At 33.8% G+C, this 17,500-nt stretch overlaps 2 protein-coding genes across 3 annotated transcripts in view; one reads left to right on the forward strand and one right to left on the reverse strand.

Annotated features, from left to right (window-relative positions):
- Window positions 1-17,500, reverse strand: part of LOC137647224 (uncharacterized) — a 300,889-nt gene that overhangs the window by 212,207 nt on the left and 71,182 nt on the right.
- LOC137647223 (BTB/POZ domain-containing protein 6-B-like) overlaps window positions 1-17,500 on the forward strand; it is a 99,967-nt gene that overhangs the window by 46,219 nt on the left and 36,248 nt on the right. Inside the window, exon 1 of one of the 2 annotated variants that reach the window (XM_068380590.1) lies at window positions 5,459-6,041. The exons of the other annotated variant lie outside the window; for it this stretch is intronic. Coding sequence (XP_068236691.1) covers window positions 5,800-6,041 — 242 coding nt within the window. The 5' untranslated portion in view covers window positions 5,459-5,799. Of the gene's footprint in view, window positions 1-5,458; window positions 6,042-17,500 lie in introns of those variants that run through there. 2 annotated transcript variants of the gene reach the window in all.

The raw sequence follows: 17,500 nt of genomic DNA on the forward strand, positions 1-17,500 counted from the left end.
ACAAAGTTTGTCACTTAGTTTACAAAAGTCTACATATTCCCAAAAAAAACTCTCTCTCTCTCTCTCTCTCTCTCTCTCTCTCTCTCTCTCTCTCTCTCTCTCTCTCTCTCTCTCTCGGAAACGAGTCATTATAAGAAGAATGTTCCAAACTGCAGAAAACTCGAGCAGAAGAAATGAGGAGAATAGGCTATGGGCGGAATTGGATAATTTGCAACAGAATGAACGCAATTGAACGCGAGGTATAAAAAACTGTTCGGCGTGACAATGCTCGTGTGGCATCAGCGGGCCAAGATGCTCACAATATGCGAAGAAGAGAAACAAAAGAGAATGGGTAGATAAAAGAGAGGGAAATGATAATGGAAGATATGTAGAGTGAGGAAACTGGAGGGTGGATAGAATGAGGGACAGTGATATGCAAGGAAGGATAAAGAGAGGGGAATTGAAAAGGGAGGATGAATAAGGTATGGTGAAATGCAAGGAAGGATAAAGAGAGGGGAATTGAAAAGGGAGGATGAATAAGGTATGGTGAAATGCAAGGAAGGATAAAGAGAGGGGAATTGAAAAGGGAGGAAGGATAAAGAGAGGGGAATGAAAATGGAAGATAGGTAGAATGAGGAAAATAGAGGGTAGACAGAATGAGGGACAGTGATGTGGAACAAAGGATAAAGAAAGGGGAATGAAAATGAAAAATTGATAGAATGAGGGACAGTGAAATGGAAGGAAGGATAAAGAGAGGGGAATAAAATGGAAGGATGAATAAGCGATAGCGAAATGAAAGGAATGATGAAGAGAGGGGAATGAAAATTAAAAACTGATAGAATGAAGGACAATGAAATGGAAAAAATGATAAAGATAGGGGAATGAAAATGGAGAATTGAATGAGGGATAGTTAAATGCAAGGAAGGATAAAGAGAGGGGAATGAACATGAAAAATTGATAGAATGAGGGACAGTGATATGGAAAGAAGGATAAAGAAAATGGAATGAAAAAGGAGGATGAATAAGGTATGGTGAAATGCAAGGAAGGATAAAGAGAAGGGAATGAAAATGGAAAAAATGATAGAATGAGGGACAGTGAAATGGAAGGAAGGCTATAAAGAGGGGATGGAAAATGGAGGATAGTAGAATGACGGATAGTGGTATGGAAGGAAGGATGAAGAGGAGGGGAATGAAAATGAAAAATTGATAGAATGAGGGGCAGTGAAATGGAAGGAAGGATAGAGAGAGGAATGAAGAGGGAAGATAGGTAGAATGAGTAATATGGAGGATAGATAGAATGACGGACGATGAAATGGAAGGAAGGATGAAGAGACGGGAATGAAAATGTAAGAGGTAGAATGAGGAAAATAGAGGATAGATAGAATGAGGGACAGAGAAATGGAAGGATAAAACGAGGGAGAGGAAAAGGGGAGATAAACACACGAAGAAGATAAGGGCGATTGAAAAGAAAAAAATTTGAATTAAGGAATAGAAAAGGATCAAACAAAGAAGAAAGGGGAAGATGGAACATTAAATGATGGACAGCGCAAGGGGAGAAATAAAATGAGGGAGAGAAAAATAGAAAAAGAAGTTAAATTAAGGAATCGAAAAGGATCAAACAAAGGAGAAGAAAGGGGAAGATGGAACATCAAATAATGGACAGCGCAAGGGGAGAAATAAAATGAGGGAGAGAAAAATAAATTAATTCCTCCTCCTCTTTATTTTATCCTTGTTCTATTACTTACGCTCTACGTTGTTATATAACATTGAAAAAATACTTTCGAAAGGTCATCTGGGATAAACATGTTGGTTTGTCATCTTCCAACACGCGACACACTCTCTCTCTCTCTCTCTCTCTCTCTCTCTCTCTCTCTCTCTCTCTCTCTCTCTCTCTCTCTCTCTCTCTGCCAGTAACATTTATTCCTAAATTTCTATAAAGAAATATGAATATAATTGCAAAACATTGAATACATAGCTTAACTGCCTGACCATAGTCATAAATTACCAGGTAAAATGATACTATGTGACACGTGTGTGTGTGTGTGTGTGTGTGTCGTGCTACGAAACAAAGCTCTTATTCTCGTTTCATGCTCGAGAGATTCTCTCTCTCTCTCTCTCTCCTCTCTCTCTCTCTCTCTCTCTCTCTCTCTCTCTCTCTCTCTCTCTCTCCATTAAAAGGTTACTCTGAAGGTTTTTTTGTATTTTAAGATAATAACAAGAGTATCTCATTGACTATTTTACTGAAAGAAAACATACTGCATTACTAGAAATATATTTTCCTTATCCTTTATCCATCATTGCAAAGGGCTTCATTTTTTCCCTATTGGAGGCCTTAGGCTTATAATATCTTACTTTTCTCCCACTAGGGTTGTAGCTTAGTTAGTAATAATGATGATAATAATAATAAAAATAATGAAAATAAAAAATAATAATAATAATAATAATAATAATAATAATAATAATAACCAACATGCATCCATGTACTTTACAATACAAAATATTACGCATACGTGCAATTTACCCTCATATGTACATACACATTCACAATTTATTTATTTATTTCCATTTCCTCCTTCCGCGCTTGTGTCATCGTACCATTAGAAGCGTACGAGAGAAGAACTGAGTAACTGAGGCGTCTGAGGTAATAAAAAAGATGCTTGCAATCATTTAATCTACTACATTACATCGAGAGCAAAGTGACACGCTGTCACTATACGTCTCTTGTTGACGCCGCTCTCCGGATGAGTGAGTGTGTGGTTACCACTCGTAAAAGGACTGCAAAATTAGGATGGCTTTTTTGCAGAACAATATATCATGAGGGAATCTGTTTATATATATAAAGCATCGTTATGTTTTTCGCTTTTCATTTTTGACGATTTCCCTTTGTTGACAGCATAGAGAATATTTATATAAAAAAAAATTCACTTTTTTAACGATTTCCCTTTGTTGACAGTATAGTGAATATTTATATCAAAAAATATTTTTCCCCTTTTTGACAATTTCCCTTTGTTGACCGTATGGAAAATATTTATACTAAAAAATATTTTTCCCTTTTCAACGATTTCCCCTTGTTGACAATATAGGGAATATTAATATTAAAAAATATTTTTAAACTTTTTAACAATTTCTCTTTGTTTACAATATGGATAATATTAATATTAAAAAATATTTTTCACTGTTTTTAATGATTTCCCTTTGTTTACAATATGGATAATATTAATATTAAAAAATATTTTTAACTTTCCAACGATTTCCTTTTCTTGCAATATGGAGAATATTATTAAAAATATCTTTTAACTTTTTTACGATTTCCCTTTGTTTACATGAATATTTATATCAAAAATATTTCCCACTTTTCTCTTTTTAACGATTTTACCTTTATTTACAATATGGAGAATATTTATATTAAAAAATATTTTTCACTTTTTACTTTTTAACGATTTTCCCTTTGTTTAGAATATGGAGAATATTTATATTAAAAACATTTTCAACTTTTTACTTTTTAACAACGATTTTCCCTTAGTTTAGAATATGGAGTAGAGTTACATTAAAAAATATTAACTTTTACTTTTTAACAATATTCCCTTCGTTTACGGCATGGAAAAATAGTTAGGATATACAAACGTCAATGTTAAAATGACATCATTCAAAAACACTTCTCATAATTTTCAACAGTTTCCTTTTGTTATATTTTCTGTTATACTAAATCATGGACCACAAATATTTATCCAATTTCATTTTTTTAAATAACTTCCATTTAGGAAAAAAAAACAACTATGTAAACATCTATAATGAAAATTGAAGAGCACCCCCTTATTCAGTCTTGGATATCTTTGAAATTATATTTATGATCAAATTTTGTGTAATGAAGTGTTAAAGAATAAATACATTAAAAAAAAGAAATAATATATATGTGTCGTTTATTTAATACGTATTTTTACTGGCCTGTAAAAGGGGACAGAGATTTATAAAAGAGAGTCATATTTACATATACAAAAGTCCTGATAAAATGATAAATAACGAAAGATTTTTGAAGGAATACAGAAGTTCTGATAAAATGAGCAGTGAAGGATTTTTGAAGGAATACAGAAGTTCTGATAAAATGAGGAGTGGATTTTTGAAGGAATACAAAAGTTCTGATAAAATGAGAAGTGAAGGATTTTTGAAGGAATACAGAAGTTCTGATAAAATGAGAAGTGAAGGATTTTTGAAGGAATACAGAAGTTCTGATAAAATGAGAAGTGAAAGATTTTTTTAAGTCCTGATAAAACGATAAATAACGAATTTTTTTTAAGTAATACAGAAATCCTAATAAAATGATAAATAATGAATATGATTTTTACCAATAAGGAAGTTCTGATAAAATGAATAAACGAATGATTTCTAAAAGAAATAATCTAAAATCATCCGAAAGACAGAAAATTAACTTTTTAATTGACACAGGTCAAGCTGAAAATGTGACTAGATTTTCCAAAGTTTAAAAAGGTGCGGCGAGGTTTTATTAAATCAATGGATAATATTAAGAGGATGAAACTCATTTAAAAGGGTGGTTATGACAAACATTATAAATACATTTTTTTTTTATTTACTCAACAAAGTTCGCGCGGACTGTTAAAAACCGATATTGACAGTTATTCCAGGTGATATATATATATATATATATATATATATATATATATATATATATATATATATATATATATATATATATATATATATATCAAAAGCCCCTCAACTCCCTGAAGTAGCACGTGCATGCAATTAGCTTTTTTTTAATAATCCAGTTCCACAAGGCTTAAAAGGTACCAGATTTAAAAGAGAATCGGGATGGATGACATCTACCAGTCCTCTACAACACACCCCCTCACCCCTCCCACCCCCACCCCCATTCTTGGCCTCGTTTTATCCAAACTTGAACTTTCGTGATACAGGTTCTCTTCAGAAACCGAGATGGGAACGGGCGAGAAATGGAGGAGCTTTGGAGAGAAGGGTCGTTTGAAAGTACATAAGCTTAAACACACGTGCGCGCAAGCTCTTCTCCGCCTCCTCAGAAGGAGATACGATAAAAACCTGACGTATTTCGATACTTATGATCGGGCTGAACCACGTGACAGCGCCCCCTCCCGAGTAAAAGGAGCAGCGTTCCTTGTCGGAACCGGTTTTCGGTTGGAGAAGAACCCCTCGTTGCTGCCAGGTTGCGATGCCAGGTATGGCTGATTCAGGGAACTTAAAACTTTCATTTATTTTGGTTTGTAAAGTTCTTATATTTCACGAGACTCTTAAAAGAATGACTATCCATACCTCTACTGTAAAAAGGAATCAAAAGTACTGAAAACAGTTTAAAAATGAAAACGGTTAAAACCGTTAAAATTCAAATCCACGTACAAACTAGATGGTGTCGAATCTGTTCCGGAGGATGACTCCAACTGAAGGATATAAAAGGTGGTGGTGACAGGGCCTCACCTGTTCCGCAACCTGAACCCCCTTGCTCCATCTGAAGGTGGCCTCAGGGAATGGCCACCTTACTTCTTGCGCCTCAGTTACCACTCGAGGCACTGCTGAAGGACGGTCTCGCCCAAGGGGGGAATAAAACTTGGACCAAAAAGTATTAGATAATTAGTGAAACATTGGTGAAGGTGCTTCCTGGAAGGACAAATTATAAACCCTAAATTTTGTTGCGTTATAAATGAAAAGATTAAAAAATGGAGACTTTCTAAGAGAAGTTGAGGAATATTTAAATACACTCAGAAGCACCATTAAAAGGACCAAAAATCTAAAAAAAATTAATTTAACCAATGGATTCGTCAATTAAGTTTTTCTGATGACACCAATCTTGAAAAGGATGGTGTGTGGCACTAAATTACAGTTGAGGAAATACACGGCGAAAATGCAAAAGCTCTTCTCTATACAAACGCAACAATCAGCATTGTGTCACCCGACGAAAATCGAATTCCTCCTACCAAGAAGGGTCAACTCCGCGTCTTCAACGCCCGAGCTGTGTTGCAGAACATCGTCAACAACATCTGTATCATCGCCGCCATCATCAATGCACTTATTCATCCGGTTAGTTAAGCTAAGAGTATTTTCAAAGCCAGCGTTAACATTCAAATATAAATAGCAGGTCTGGTTTTCATCAAGAGTAACTTGTGTGGGACGCGTAATAAGGAGCCAGAGAGAGTCCAGCTCGCTTAATCATCGCGTTAATTTCTATTTATGTTCTTGCCAAGGCGAACTTTACACTGCGGCTTGTTACAAGGGGGGCCCGAGGAAATGATGATTTAAGCCCGACCGCATGAAACCAGTGGCCGTGAGGAGAGCAAGAGCTCTGCTGCCGCTACTGTTATTTCTATCGTTGCCATTTGTAGTGTGATATGACCACTTGTCTACGAAGGTCGCAGGTTTTCCGGGCTTGTTACTAGCCCATTCATCATGGACATTATTCTTCCTTGGTGAAATTACCTAAAGCTTTTCTAAGTTGAAAAAGAAAAAGTAGATGTATTTATCCAGGATTTTTTACTTGTAATGCGATTACTATATGAATATATATAAAGTACATATATATATATATATATATATATATATATATATATATATATATATATATATATATATATATATATATATATATATATATATATATATATACAGTATATATATATATATATATATATATATATATATATATATATATATATACTGTATATGCGTGTTTGTTTGTTTGCGTAAAATATATATTCAGAAATTAAAAGGGTTAACCACATCAGTATCTTCTAATTTGCTGTCGGTAAAGATGCCCTCTATTTAATAAAGAAAATATTTAAAAATTTAAAAATCTTACAAACATGATATACATACATACTATCTATCTATCTATCTATCTATATATATATATATATATATATATATATATATATATATATATATATATATATATATATAAAATTAGCAATAAAAAGCCCTTTCCATTAAAAGGAGACTGATAAAAACAGAAACCGTTACAAAAGTAATTTCCAAACATACTTTGACATATGAATCGTGGATAAGCACTTGCAGGCTACAGACAATTTCACAGCGTTAGCCAATTCATACATTTTCATACACTGCTCATCAGTATGCCATCGAACCCCGTCATAACACCACGAGAGCCCTTTATATCTTGCACGTAGTCTGACGAATCCTTGATAATAAAGCTCATCGTTCCTAATTAGTAGTCCTCTAACACATATATCTCTTCATCTTAACCCCTGAGAGAATTGATATGCAGACGGGTCTCTTCTTTTTAAACGGTTTTAAAATTCACTCATGAATGGCAGAGGCAAGGTATAGTGACAATGCCCTAGAGACTGACCACATATACATGATCAGCGCCTAGGTCCCTTCTCCACCCATGCTAGGACCAAGGAGCTCCAGGAAATGGATGCTGATGACTCGGCAGGTAGATCTATAAGCTCCCCCAAACAACCCCATCCTTAGCTCACACTGATTGTGAGGTTGTAGATTCCAAGACACCATCGAGCTTGAACAGGATCGGAACCCCAGTCCAGCAGAGGGCCAGGCAGAGGGACGTTTTCAATAGGCTACCATTTAATATCAATACCTTTCATAAAGCTGGCTCAACCATTCCTATATACAGACATACATATCTATCTTTCTAAAAAGCCTACATTGAAAAAAAAAAAATTCTGCTGCAGGTATAATCCCATCATGAATTACCTCGTCATAATATTTCACAGGCATTTTCCTTCCTCGTCATAATATTTCATAGACATTTTTTTTTACCAATTAAAGTAATTGTAAGAATATAAAGGACAAGTTATGATTTTTCGCGAGGACGAACTATTTATAACACATTTAAAACATCTATACGAAAAGTAAAATCCTGCTTCCAGAGTGAAATTGCAAATTGGTGACGTGACAAGCAACAACTAAGCCAGGAATAATAACAGGCAACACTTACAAAATATATGAAAAAAATAATTAAAATTCAAGCACGATATCACATATGTCCCAAGCATACAAACATCCCAAGACACATTTACGACACGGGAAGGAAAAGAAAAACGTGACGCAATTCTGCTTTCCATTCTCTTACGCAACGAGACATTAGCCATTCGAAGTCCAGCCTTTCCACCACCTCAATTTTAAAATTCATCTCGAGTCCCTCGACCTCATGTCCCATGCCAGCGAGGATCCAGGCCCACGTATATCACAGACAGGAAGAGATTGTATCAGACTCGGTATACTCAATATGAAAACAAGACCAAATTGAAAGACGAAAGTACAATACATTTTACAACAAAATTTCATTACGTACATCACAGATGAAGGTAAAAAGAGATTGTACCGGACTCGGTATCCTCAATATGAAAACAAGACCAGATTGATTTACGAAAGCAAAATATAATTTATACAAATCTTTATTAAGTACATCACAGACAGGAAGAGATTGTATCAGACTAGGTATCCTCAATGTGAAAACAAGATAAATTTGATTAACAAAAGCAAAATATAATTTACAAAAAAAAAATAAATAAATAAATAAATATATATATATATATATATATATATATATATATATATATATATATATATAAAACTACGTACATCACAGATGAAGGAAGGAAAAACATTGTATGAGACTCGGTATCCTCAATATGAAAACAAGACCAAATTAATAGACGAAAGCAAAATTTAATTTAAATTTCAATACTCTTAAGAGTTCGATCTGGTGTGATCCCGTCTCGATTCTAGGAAGATTCTCCTTATTGATGGCTCGTTTATAATAGAAAATTGTATCTAAGGTATTCTTCTTTGTTAATTGGTATCCATGTACATTACAAGTTAGACAATACACAAAATATAACCGACTCGATGAGTAAGCACAATGTAGAAAACCGCAGGACTGAAATTAAAGACCAAGAATCAAGAACTTTCAGGAATTTCAAGTACATGTGAAAATATGAAACGTTATGCGGATATGAAAGTTAAATTTTAGTGAAATAAATAAAAAACTAATATGTAATTCATATTATATATACACATACACAGACACACACAGACACACAGACACACACACACATATATATATATATATATATATATATATATATATATATATATATATATATATATAAATGTGTTTTTTTATATACGCATAATACTCATAGATGTCTATATTACATTAATAAAAATATTTACACATACTTACATATATATATATATATATATATATATATATATATATATATATATATATATATAAATACTGTATAATATATATATATATATATATATATATATATATATATATATAATATATATATATATATATATTTATATATATATATATATATATATATATATATACTGTATATATATATATATGTGTATATATATATATACATACAGTATATATATATATATATATATATATATATATATATATATATATCTTACACGAAACTTATCCTTTTTATATATATAAAAAAAAATTCTGAAAGCTTTCATATCTTGTACTTGACCTTTAAATTCAGTGTTGCAATTCACTTTTCTGCTCATGTCTATTACTACCACAAAAAAAAAAAAAAAAAAAAAAAAAAAAAAAAAAAAAAAAAACATTACACCAACTCAAAAGCCTCTTAGATACTTAAAACGGTTCTAGAGGAAAGCAAACGGTGGTGGTCAAGTAAATGAATTTAACCAACACTAAAGTCATCAAGTTCAATCTTTCTCGATTGTACTTTTCTCAGGAGAGACTTCGGCTTCAAAACACTGCAGTTCCTCAAGGGTTTGCCTTGCTAGGCATTAAATATGGTTGAAATCTCATTATCATTGATCATTTATAGAGATCAGATATATCATTAACCTGCCTATTCAGCTTCCATAAAAGCAATTGACAGATGGAAAATAAAAGCAAAGATAAATAAACAAATAAAATGAGAACATACCGTAGATAAGTCAACAAACAAATAAATATGTACGTCAATACACAGCTACAAAAGAGGAAACCCAAGGGTAATGGTCCATCTTTTACCTTTAACAGCATCACCATCTATACTGCTGTATAAATGTAAGGCTAAGTACCTTTATATATGATAAATACTGAATGTACTGATAATGCTCTAATCGAAAAAGTTATATCAGAAGTTTTATTCCAGCTGTGACCAAGTTGTGGAATGATCTTCCTAATCGGGTGATTGAATCGAAAGAACTTCAAAAGTTCAAACTTGCAGCTAATGTTTTTATGTTGAACAGGCTAACATAAGTCTTTTTATGAAATGTCTGTTTTAATGTTGTTACTGGTTTTCTAAAATGTTTTATTCTGGTTGTGCGATATTTCTTATATCGTTTATTTGTTTCCTTATTTCCTTTCCTCTCTGGATATTTTTCCCTGTTGGAGACCTTGGGCTTATAGTATCTTGCTTTTCCAACTAGGGTTGTAGCTTAGCTAATAATAATAATAATAATAATAATAATAATAATAATAATAATAATAATAATAATAATAATAATAATAATAATAATAATAATAATACCCCGATAGCTTTTAAATCGCCTTCTTTTAGCTTTTCCATTTCCAATTACAACTCTTTTGTAAGCTTTGTTTAATAAGATATCCTGCGGTCTGGTGAAATGTACTTAAATATCACCGAAAAAGCGTTTCGTGCCAATTATTAAATATAATAATTCACATAAAAATCTTTAACCTGTGATGATTTTTATTATGAACTCAGAACACGACCAGAAACTCTTGATGCATTTAACACAATGACGACTCGACCATTAAATGCTGCACACTTACCCATTAAGGTGGGTGTTAGTGTCCGAAATACTAATGATAAACCAGAAAAGACGATTATAATGATGACTTGCTACTCACGAGAATTTTAATTTCTTGTCCTTTATCCAGGGAGACAGCTGTAAATGCTGGAGAACCTTATCAGATAACACCAAACGCTCGATAACAACAGTCAGATAACTGTAAACTGTAAACTATAGAAGATATTACTTAGGCAACTGCAAACTATAGAAGACATTACTAAGGCAACAGTAAACTATAGAAGATATTACTAAGGCGACTGCAAACTATAGAAGACATTACTAAGGCAACTGCAAACTATAGAAGCCAATTACTAAGGCAACTGCAAACTATAGAAGACATTACTACGGCGACTGCAAACTATAGAAGACATTACTAAGATGACTGCAAACTATACAAGGACATTACTAAGGCAACTGCAAACTATAGAAGACATTACTTAGTTAACTACAAACTATAGAAGACATTACTAAGGCAGCTGCAAACTATAGAAGCCAATTACAACGGCGACTGCAAACTATAGAAGACATTACTAAGGCAACCGCAAACTATAGAAGATATTACTAAGACGACTGTAAACTATAGAAGGATATTACTAAGGCAACTGCAAACTATAGAAGACATTACTTAGTTAACTACAAACTATAGAATACATTACTAAGGAGACTGCAAACTATAGAAGACATTACTAAGGCAACCGAAAGTTATAGAAGACATCACTGAGGTAACTGCAAAATTATTGAACATTGTAAAGACAGATGAAAACAACAGAAAACCTGACCAAGTCAACAGCACATGCTAGAGAGTATTCTTTAGACAATTGCTAGTGCCAGGATACATTACCTAGACAACTACCAACTATAGAAAACATAATGAAGATAGCTGGAAATGTTATAAAGCATTGACAAGATAACTGCAAACGCTAGAAATTATTTTTAAGACAACTGCAAGTATTAGATAACACTACTGAGAACGACAGAAAACTTGACCCAAGAAAACGCCTTACGTCAATGATCAATAAGACAACTGAAAAGCACTAAAAAAATGCTAGAAGACTCTGACAAGCCTTAACTACATAAGAGAAAACTCCCTCAAAACAAATATCCTGCAAACATAGGTAGCCATATTGCGTGAGTCACTATTAGAGCAGTGTCATCAATAAATCACCGTTTAAAGATCCCTCATTAATGGCGGAGGCAAGGAACAGGACAATGCCCTAGAGACTGACCATATACTGCACACTGTACATCTGATCAGAGCCCAGACCCTTCTCCATTCACACTAGAACCAGGGAGGGCCAGGCAATAGCTGTTGAAGACTCAGCAGGTACACCTACAGTATAGTCTCCACAAAATCGTCCATCCCTAGCCCAAAAGGACAGTGAGATTGCAGACGCTTCTAGAAATTATCAAGATTGAGCATGTCTCGAACTTCCGTCCAACTGACTGCCTGGCAAGAAAACTTTAAATAGGTTACCAGAACCATTGTTGTCATCATCATTTTTTTAAATTACAGCAATAATTTCACAAGGTATAAAACTAGCTGTCCCTACCTACTGCCTACAATCCAACTCCTCCACAACATCCTAGTCGCCTTCCCCACCCCCTTCCCCTACTTTCCTCCCCAAAAGCCATCAGCTATTCCCCTCCCTACACCTCGCTTACCTCCCACCTCTCTCACCAGGTAATTCATAATTCATGAGGGTATATGCCCTGGTAATAGGCACCTCCGTCCTCAGTTTTCAGGTCTTCTTTTACACTGACCAGAACACGTTACACACTTCCCACCAATACTTGCAGTGTGCTAACCATTTTCAGGATTAATTTTCAAACAATGTCCTTTCTTGGAGTTTCCCGTTTTTTCTTCGTCAGACGAGGGACTACCTACAGCTCGATATAAATTGAATAATCTTCCTTTCGATAATAGATATATTTCAAAATTAATCTGTGTTCAGTATATGTATGAGTGCATGTTTGCATGTACAATAGTAGGGTTTCTTCCCTGACAGTAGGTGGATCCTGGGAATATAAAACGAGACTGTCACTGAAACATTCATACATCAACTTCTGGTATGTGAAAAAAATAAAAGCATATATATATATATATATATATATATATATATATATATATATATATATAAAATACTAAAAATAATAAAATGCATTTACATATATATATATATATATATATACATATACATATATATATATATATATATATATATATATATATATATATATATATACACACATACACACACACACACATGTATGTGCCTGTGTCGAGGCTTACCTGAGCATGTATGCGAATAAAAGTGTCGATTGTCACCAAAAATTAAGAGGGAAATGCAGCATACAAAAAAAAATAATAAATCAAAACCAGGCAAAGTATAATCTAATAGTAAATTAGAAATATAAGTTATCCTATACTTATTTTTTTAATGAGGCGCATTTGCACTGACTCGCAGGGGTACCCTTTTAGCTCGTGAACGTTTCCTAACGGCTGACAGGTTAGAATCATTTTGTCCAACCAATCAGCTAGAAGGAAAATTATCCGAGCTAAAAGGGCACCCTTGCTAGTCGGTACAAATGCGCTTCATTAAAAAAAATTGAATATAGAATACAGTGACCAGGGTCAATTGAACAGCAACTAACACATTGTCTCTTGTCACGTAAGCAAGGGTAATGCTAAAGGCAACTGCATACATACTGTATAATTTGTTTGTAACATATACCAAGGAAAACCAAATCATTTCATTGGAATGACATTTCCTGGAAATGTCGAAGAAAAAAAAAAGTTTGTGAAGGACAACACGAGAGTTCGAGTTAAGCATATGTCACCGTTTCCTCGTAAAATACACAAGCGCATCGCGTCTTAAGATATTCATTTCTTTATCAATTGTACAGTGCATACATTTCTTATTAAAATTATACGCTTTGTTTTTTCAATGTAAGAAGTAAGTTTCAATGTAAGAAGTAAGTTTCAATGTAAAAAGTAAGTTTCAATGTAAAAGGGAAGTTTCAATGTAAAAGGGAAGTTTCAAAGTGAATTGCTTATAGCATCCTGTTTTTCGAACTATGGTTGTAACTTAGCTGATAATAATAACAATGATGATAATCATAATGACAATGACAATGATGATAATAATAATAATCATAATAATAATAATAATCATATTATTATTATTATTACTATTATTATTATTATTAGCTAAGCTACTACCCTAGTTGGCAAAGCAGGATGCTATAAGCCAAAGTGTACAACAGGGAAAATTAGCCTAGTGAGGCAAGGAAATACGAAAATAAATAAATTACAAGAGAAGTAATGAACAATTCAAATAAAATATTTTAAGAACAGCAGATCTTAAAACTCCCGACAAGCTGAATGCATCGGAACCCCCCCCCCCCCCCGCAAAAAAAAAAAAAAAAAAAAAAAACCGATATATTACTATTATTATTATTATTACTAGCTAAGCTACACCCCTAGTTGGAAAAGCAAAATGCTACAAGACCATGGGCTCCAATAGGGAAAAATAGCCCAGTGAGGAAAAGGAATAAAGGAAATAAATAAACGATACAAGAAGTAATGAACATATAAAGTGAAATATTTTAAAAACATTAACATTAAAATAGATATTTCATATATAAACTATAAAAATATTTATGTCAGCCTGCTCAACCTAAAAACAATATACAAAACAAAGACCATAAATACGGAAATGCACAATGTAAATCATTACCCTTGAAGAAGAAATACATGTTAATGCAACTCCAGTTATTAAAGACAAAAAAATCAACCAGTCATTCAAAGAACGGTGTTTTATTACCCCGGCAGTGTGACCGCAAATTTCATATTTCGTGGGATAAACAGTCAAAACCGACTTACCAGTTAAATCCGGACTATTCCGGAGTGTCTGGAGACCACAGCATTGCACCTAGGGAGTTATACCAAGGCGGCCTTGGTTATACCCCCTACATAATTAGCCAAGTCTCTTTATAGCCTAACCCCCAAAGACGCAACCCTATGCAACTCAAAATTATACCTTCAGCGTAGCTTCCTTTATAACCCCAAACGTTACTCGATTTGTTGCCCTAAAACATAATTCTATCTTTACATATACACATGCAAGTTAATTTATCACCCCAAGCCCCAAACCTTAATTCGATTTATAGCTACAAAACTTAATTCCTTACTCCAAAACGTAACTCGAGTTATAGCCCCAAAAACCTAATTCGATTTATAGCCACAAAACTCAATTTATTACCCAAAAACATAACAATTTATAGCCCTAAAATCATAAAGTTATTATTCCATTATCCACAGCTTTTCTCCGGACGGTGCCTCTAAAACTAACTTAATATATAATCCCAATGTAAGTCATTTTATATAATTAAAAATAACTCATTTAATGTTCCAAAAACTTAACTCGACTTATGCTCCAAACGTAATTCCAGTTGTACCCCTTAGTAACTCGAGTTATCTTTAATGACATTAAAGGCATTAAAACTTCTCGATCGTTGATATTATTATTATTATTATTATTATTATTATTATTATATGCTAAGCTACAACCCTAGTTGGAAAAGCAGGATGCTATAAGCCCAGGGGCCCCAACAGGGAAAATAGCCCAGTGAGGAAATGAAATAAAGAAAAATAAAATATTTTAAGCATAGTAACATTAAAATAAATATTTCCTATAAAAACTATAAAAACTTTAACAAAACAAGAGGAAGAATAACTAGATAGAAGTGTGTCAGAGTGTACCCTCAAGCAAGAGAACTCTAACCCAAGACAGTGGAAGCCCATGGTACAGAAGCTATGGCACTACCCAAGATTAGAGAACCATGGTTTGATTTTGGAGCGTCCTTCTCCTAGAAGAGCTGATTACCATAGCTGAAGTCTCTTCTATCCTTACCAAGAGGAAAGTAGCCACTGAACAATTACAGTACAGTAGTTAACCCATTGGGTAAAGGAGAATTGTTTGGCAATCTCAGTGTTGCCAGGTGTATGAGAACAGAGGAGAATCTGTAAAGAATAGGCCAGACTATTCGGTGTCTGTGTAGGCAAAGGGAAAGAACCGTAACCAGAGAGAAGGGTCCTTTGCAGCACTGTCTGGCCAGTCAAAGGACCCCATAACTCTCTAGCGGTAGTATCTCAACGGGCGGTTGGTGCCCAAGCCAACCTATCAAAATAATAACATAAACAATAATGATCATAAATCTCATTTCATAGAAGTCACATACACCCAATGACGACAATTTGATGAACATCAAAAAAACATACGTACAGAGTGCTCAGCAAAATTACCAATGTCACATGAAGGCTTGGACAAAGTCGCTTGAAGGCTTGGAAATGCCACATGAAGGCTTGGACAAAGTCACATGAAGGCTTGGACAAAGTCACACGTAGGCTTGGCCAAAGTCGCATTAAGGCTTGGAAATGTCACATGAAGGCTTCGAAAAGGTCACAAGAAGACTTGGACAAAGTCACAAGAAGGCTTGGACAAAGTCGCATGAAGGCTTGAATAAAGTCACATGAAAGCTTACACAGTGTCACATGAAGGCTTGGACAAAGTCACATGAAAGCTTGGAAAAGGCAACATAAAGGCTTGGAAAAGACAACATAAAGGCTTGGAAAAGGTCCCATCAAGGCTTGGGAACTTGGACAAAGGCACATGAAAGCTTAGACAGTCTCATAAAAGCTTGGACAAAGTCACATAAATGCTTGGACAAAGTCACATAAAGGCTTGGAAAAAGTCACATAAAGGCTTGGAGAAAGTCACATAAAGGCTTGGACAAAGTCACATAAAGGGTTGGAAAAGGGCACATGAAGACTAGAACTAGAGGCTTAAACCAAAAAACTTGATTGAACCGCCTGACGTCATATGACAAAGGCTGATCATAAATAATTAACAAATAAAAAGGCAAAACAAAAAGTAAGCAGTGTTTGTTTTTTAAGACAATATGTTGCATACCATTGTATTGTTCTTTTAGAGGCTACAATATATGTCCAGACTACATCTAAATATATTAACTGTGGTCAGGTGCTCCTATCGACAGCACTATCTTTCGATTTACAAAAGGAGGCAAGACTATGTTTGGCCCCTTGTCAGACGAGAGAGAGAGAGAGAGAGAGAGAGAGAGAGAGAGAGAGAGAGAGAGAGAGAGAGAGAGAGAGAGAGAGAGAGAGATTCTCATAGTGCGAGAAAAATACAAACGTTCGAACAAATATGAATTCAGAATTTGAACTCTTTTATTACATTTTGCCGACATTGCTAAATCTATATCTTTCATTTTATGATAATTTTCGAAAATATTTTAGCCAAATAACTGCATACCATATACAGCCATCTAAAACGTATCCTCACAAAATTACCATATATATATATATATATATATATATATATATATATATATATATATATATATATATACATAACATATAAATAAATAAATATATGTAAGTATACTGTACATATATAATGATTATAATGCTATATCACAGGAAGTGTACCAACAACCTTAGCTTATTTCCCTACTTCTAGCGGTGTCCTTAGTAAGACAAGAGCACTATCTATCTTTATCTGACCTACCTCTCTCTCTTCTTTCCAAGGGTTGATTTTTTTCTTACGCAAGGGAACAACAGCCACAAAAAAAATAACAATGCTAAAAAAGGTTAGAACATCTATCTTCAAAATGACAGC

The sequence above is a fragment of the Palaemon carinicauda genome, chromosome 9 (genome assembly GCF_036898095.1).
Source record: "Palaemon carinicauda isolate YSFRI2023 chromosome 9, ASM3689809v2, whole genome shotgun sequence".
Taxonomy (NCBI): domain Eukaryota; kingdom Metazoa; phylum Arthropoda; class Malacostraca; order Decapoda; family Palaemonidae; genus Palaemon; species Palaemon carinicauda.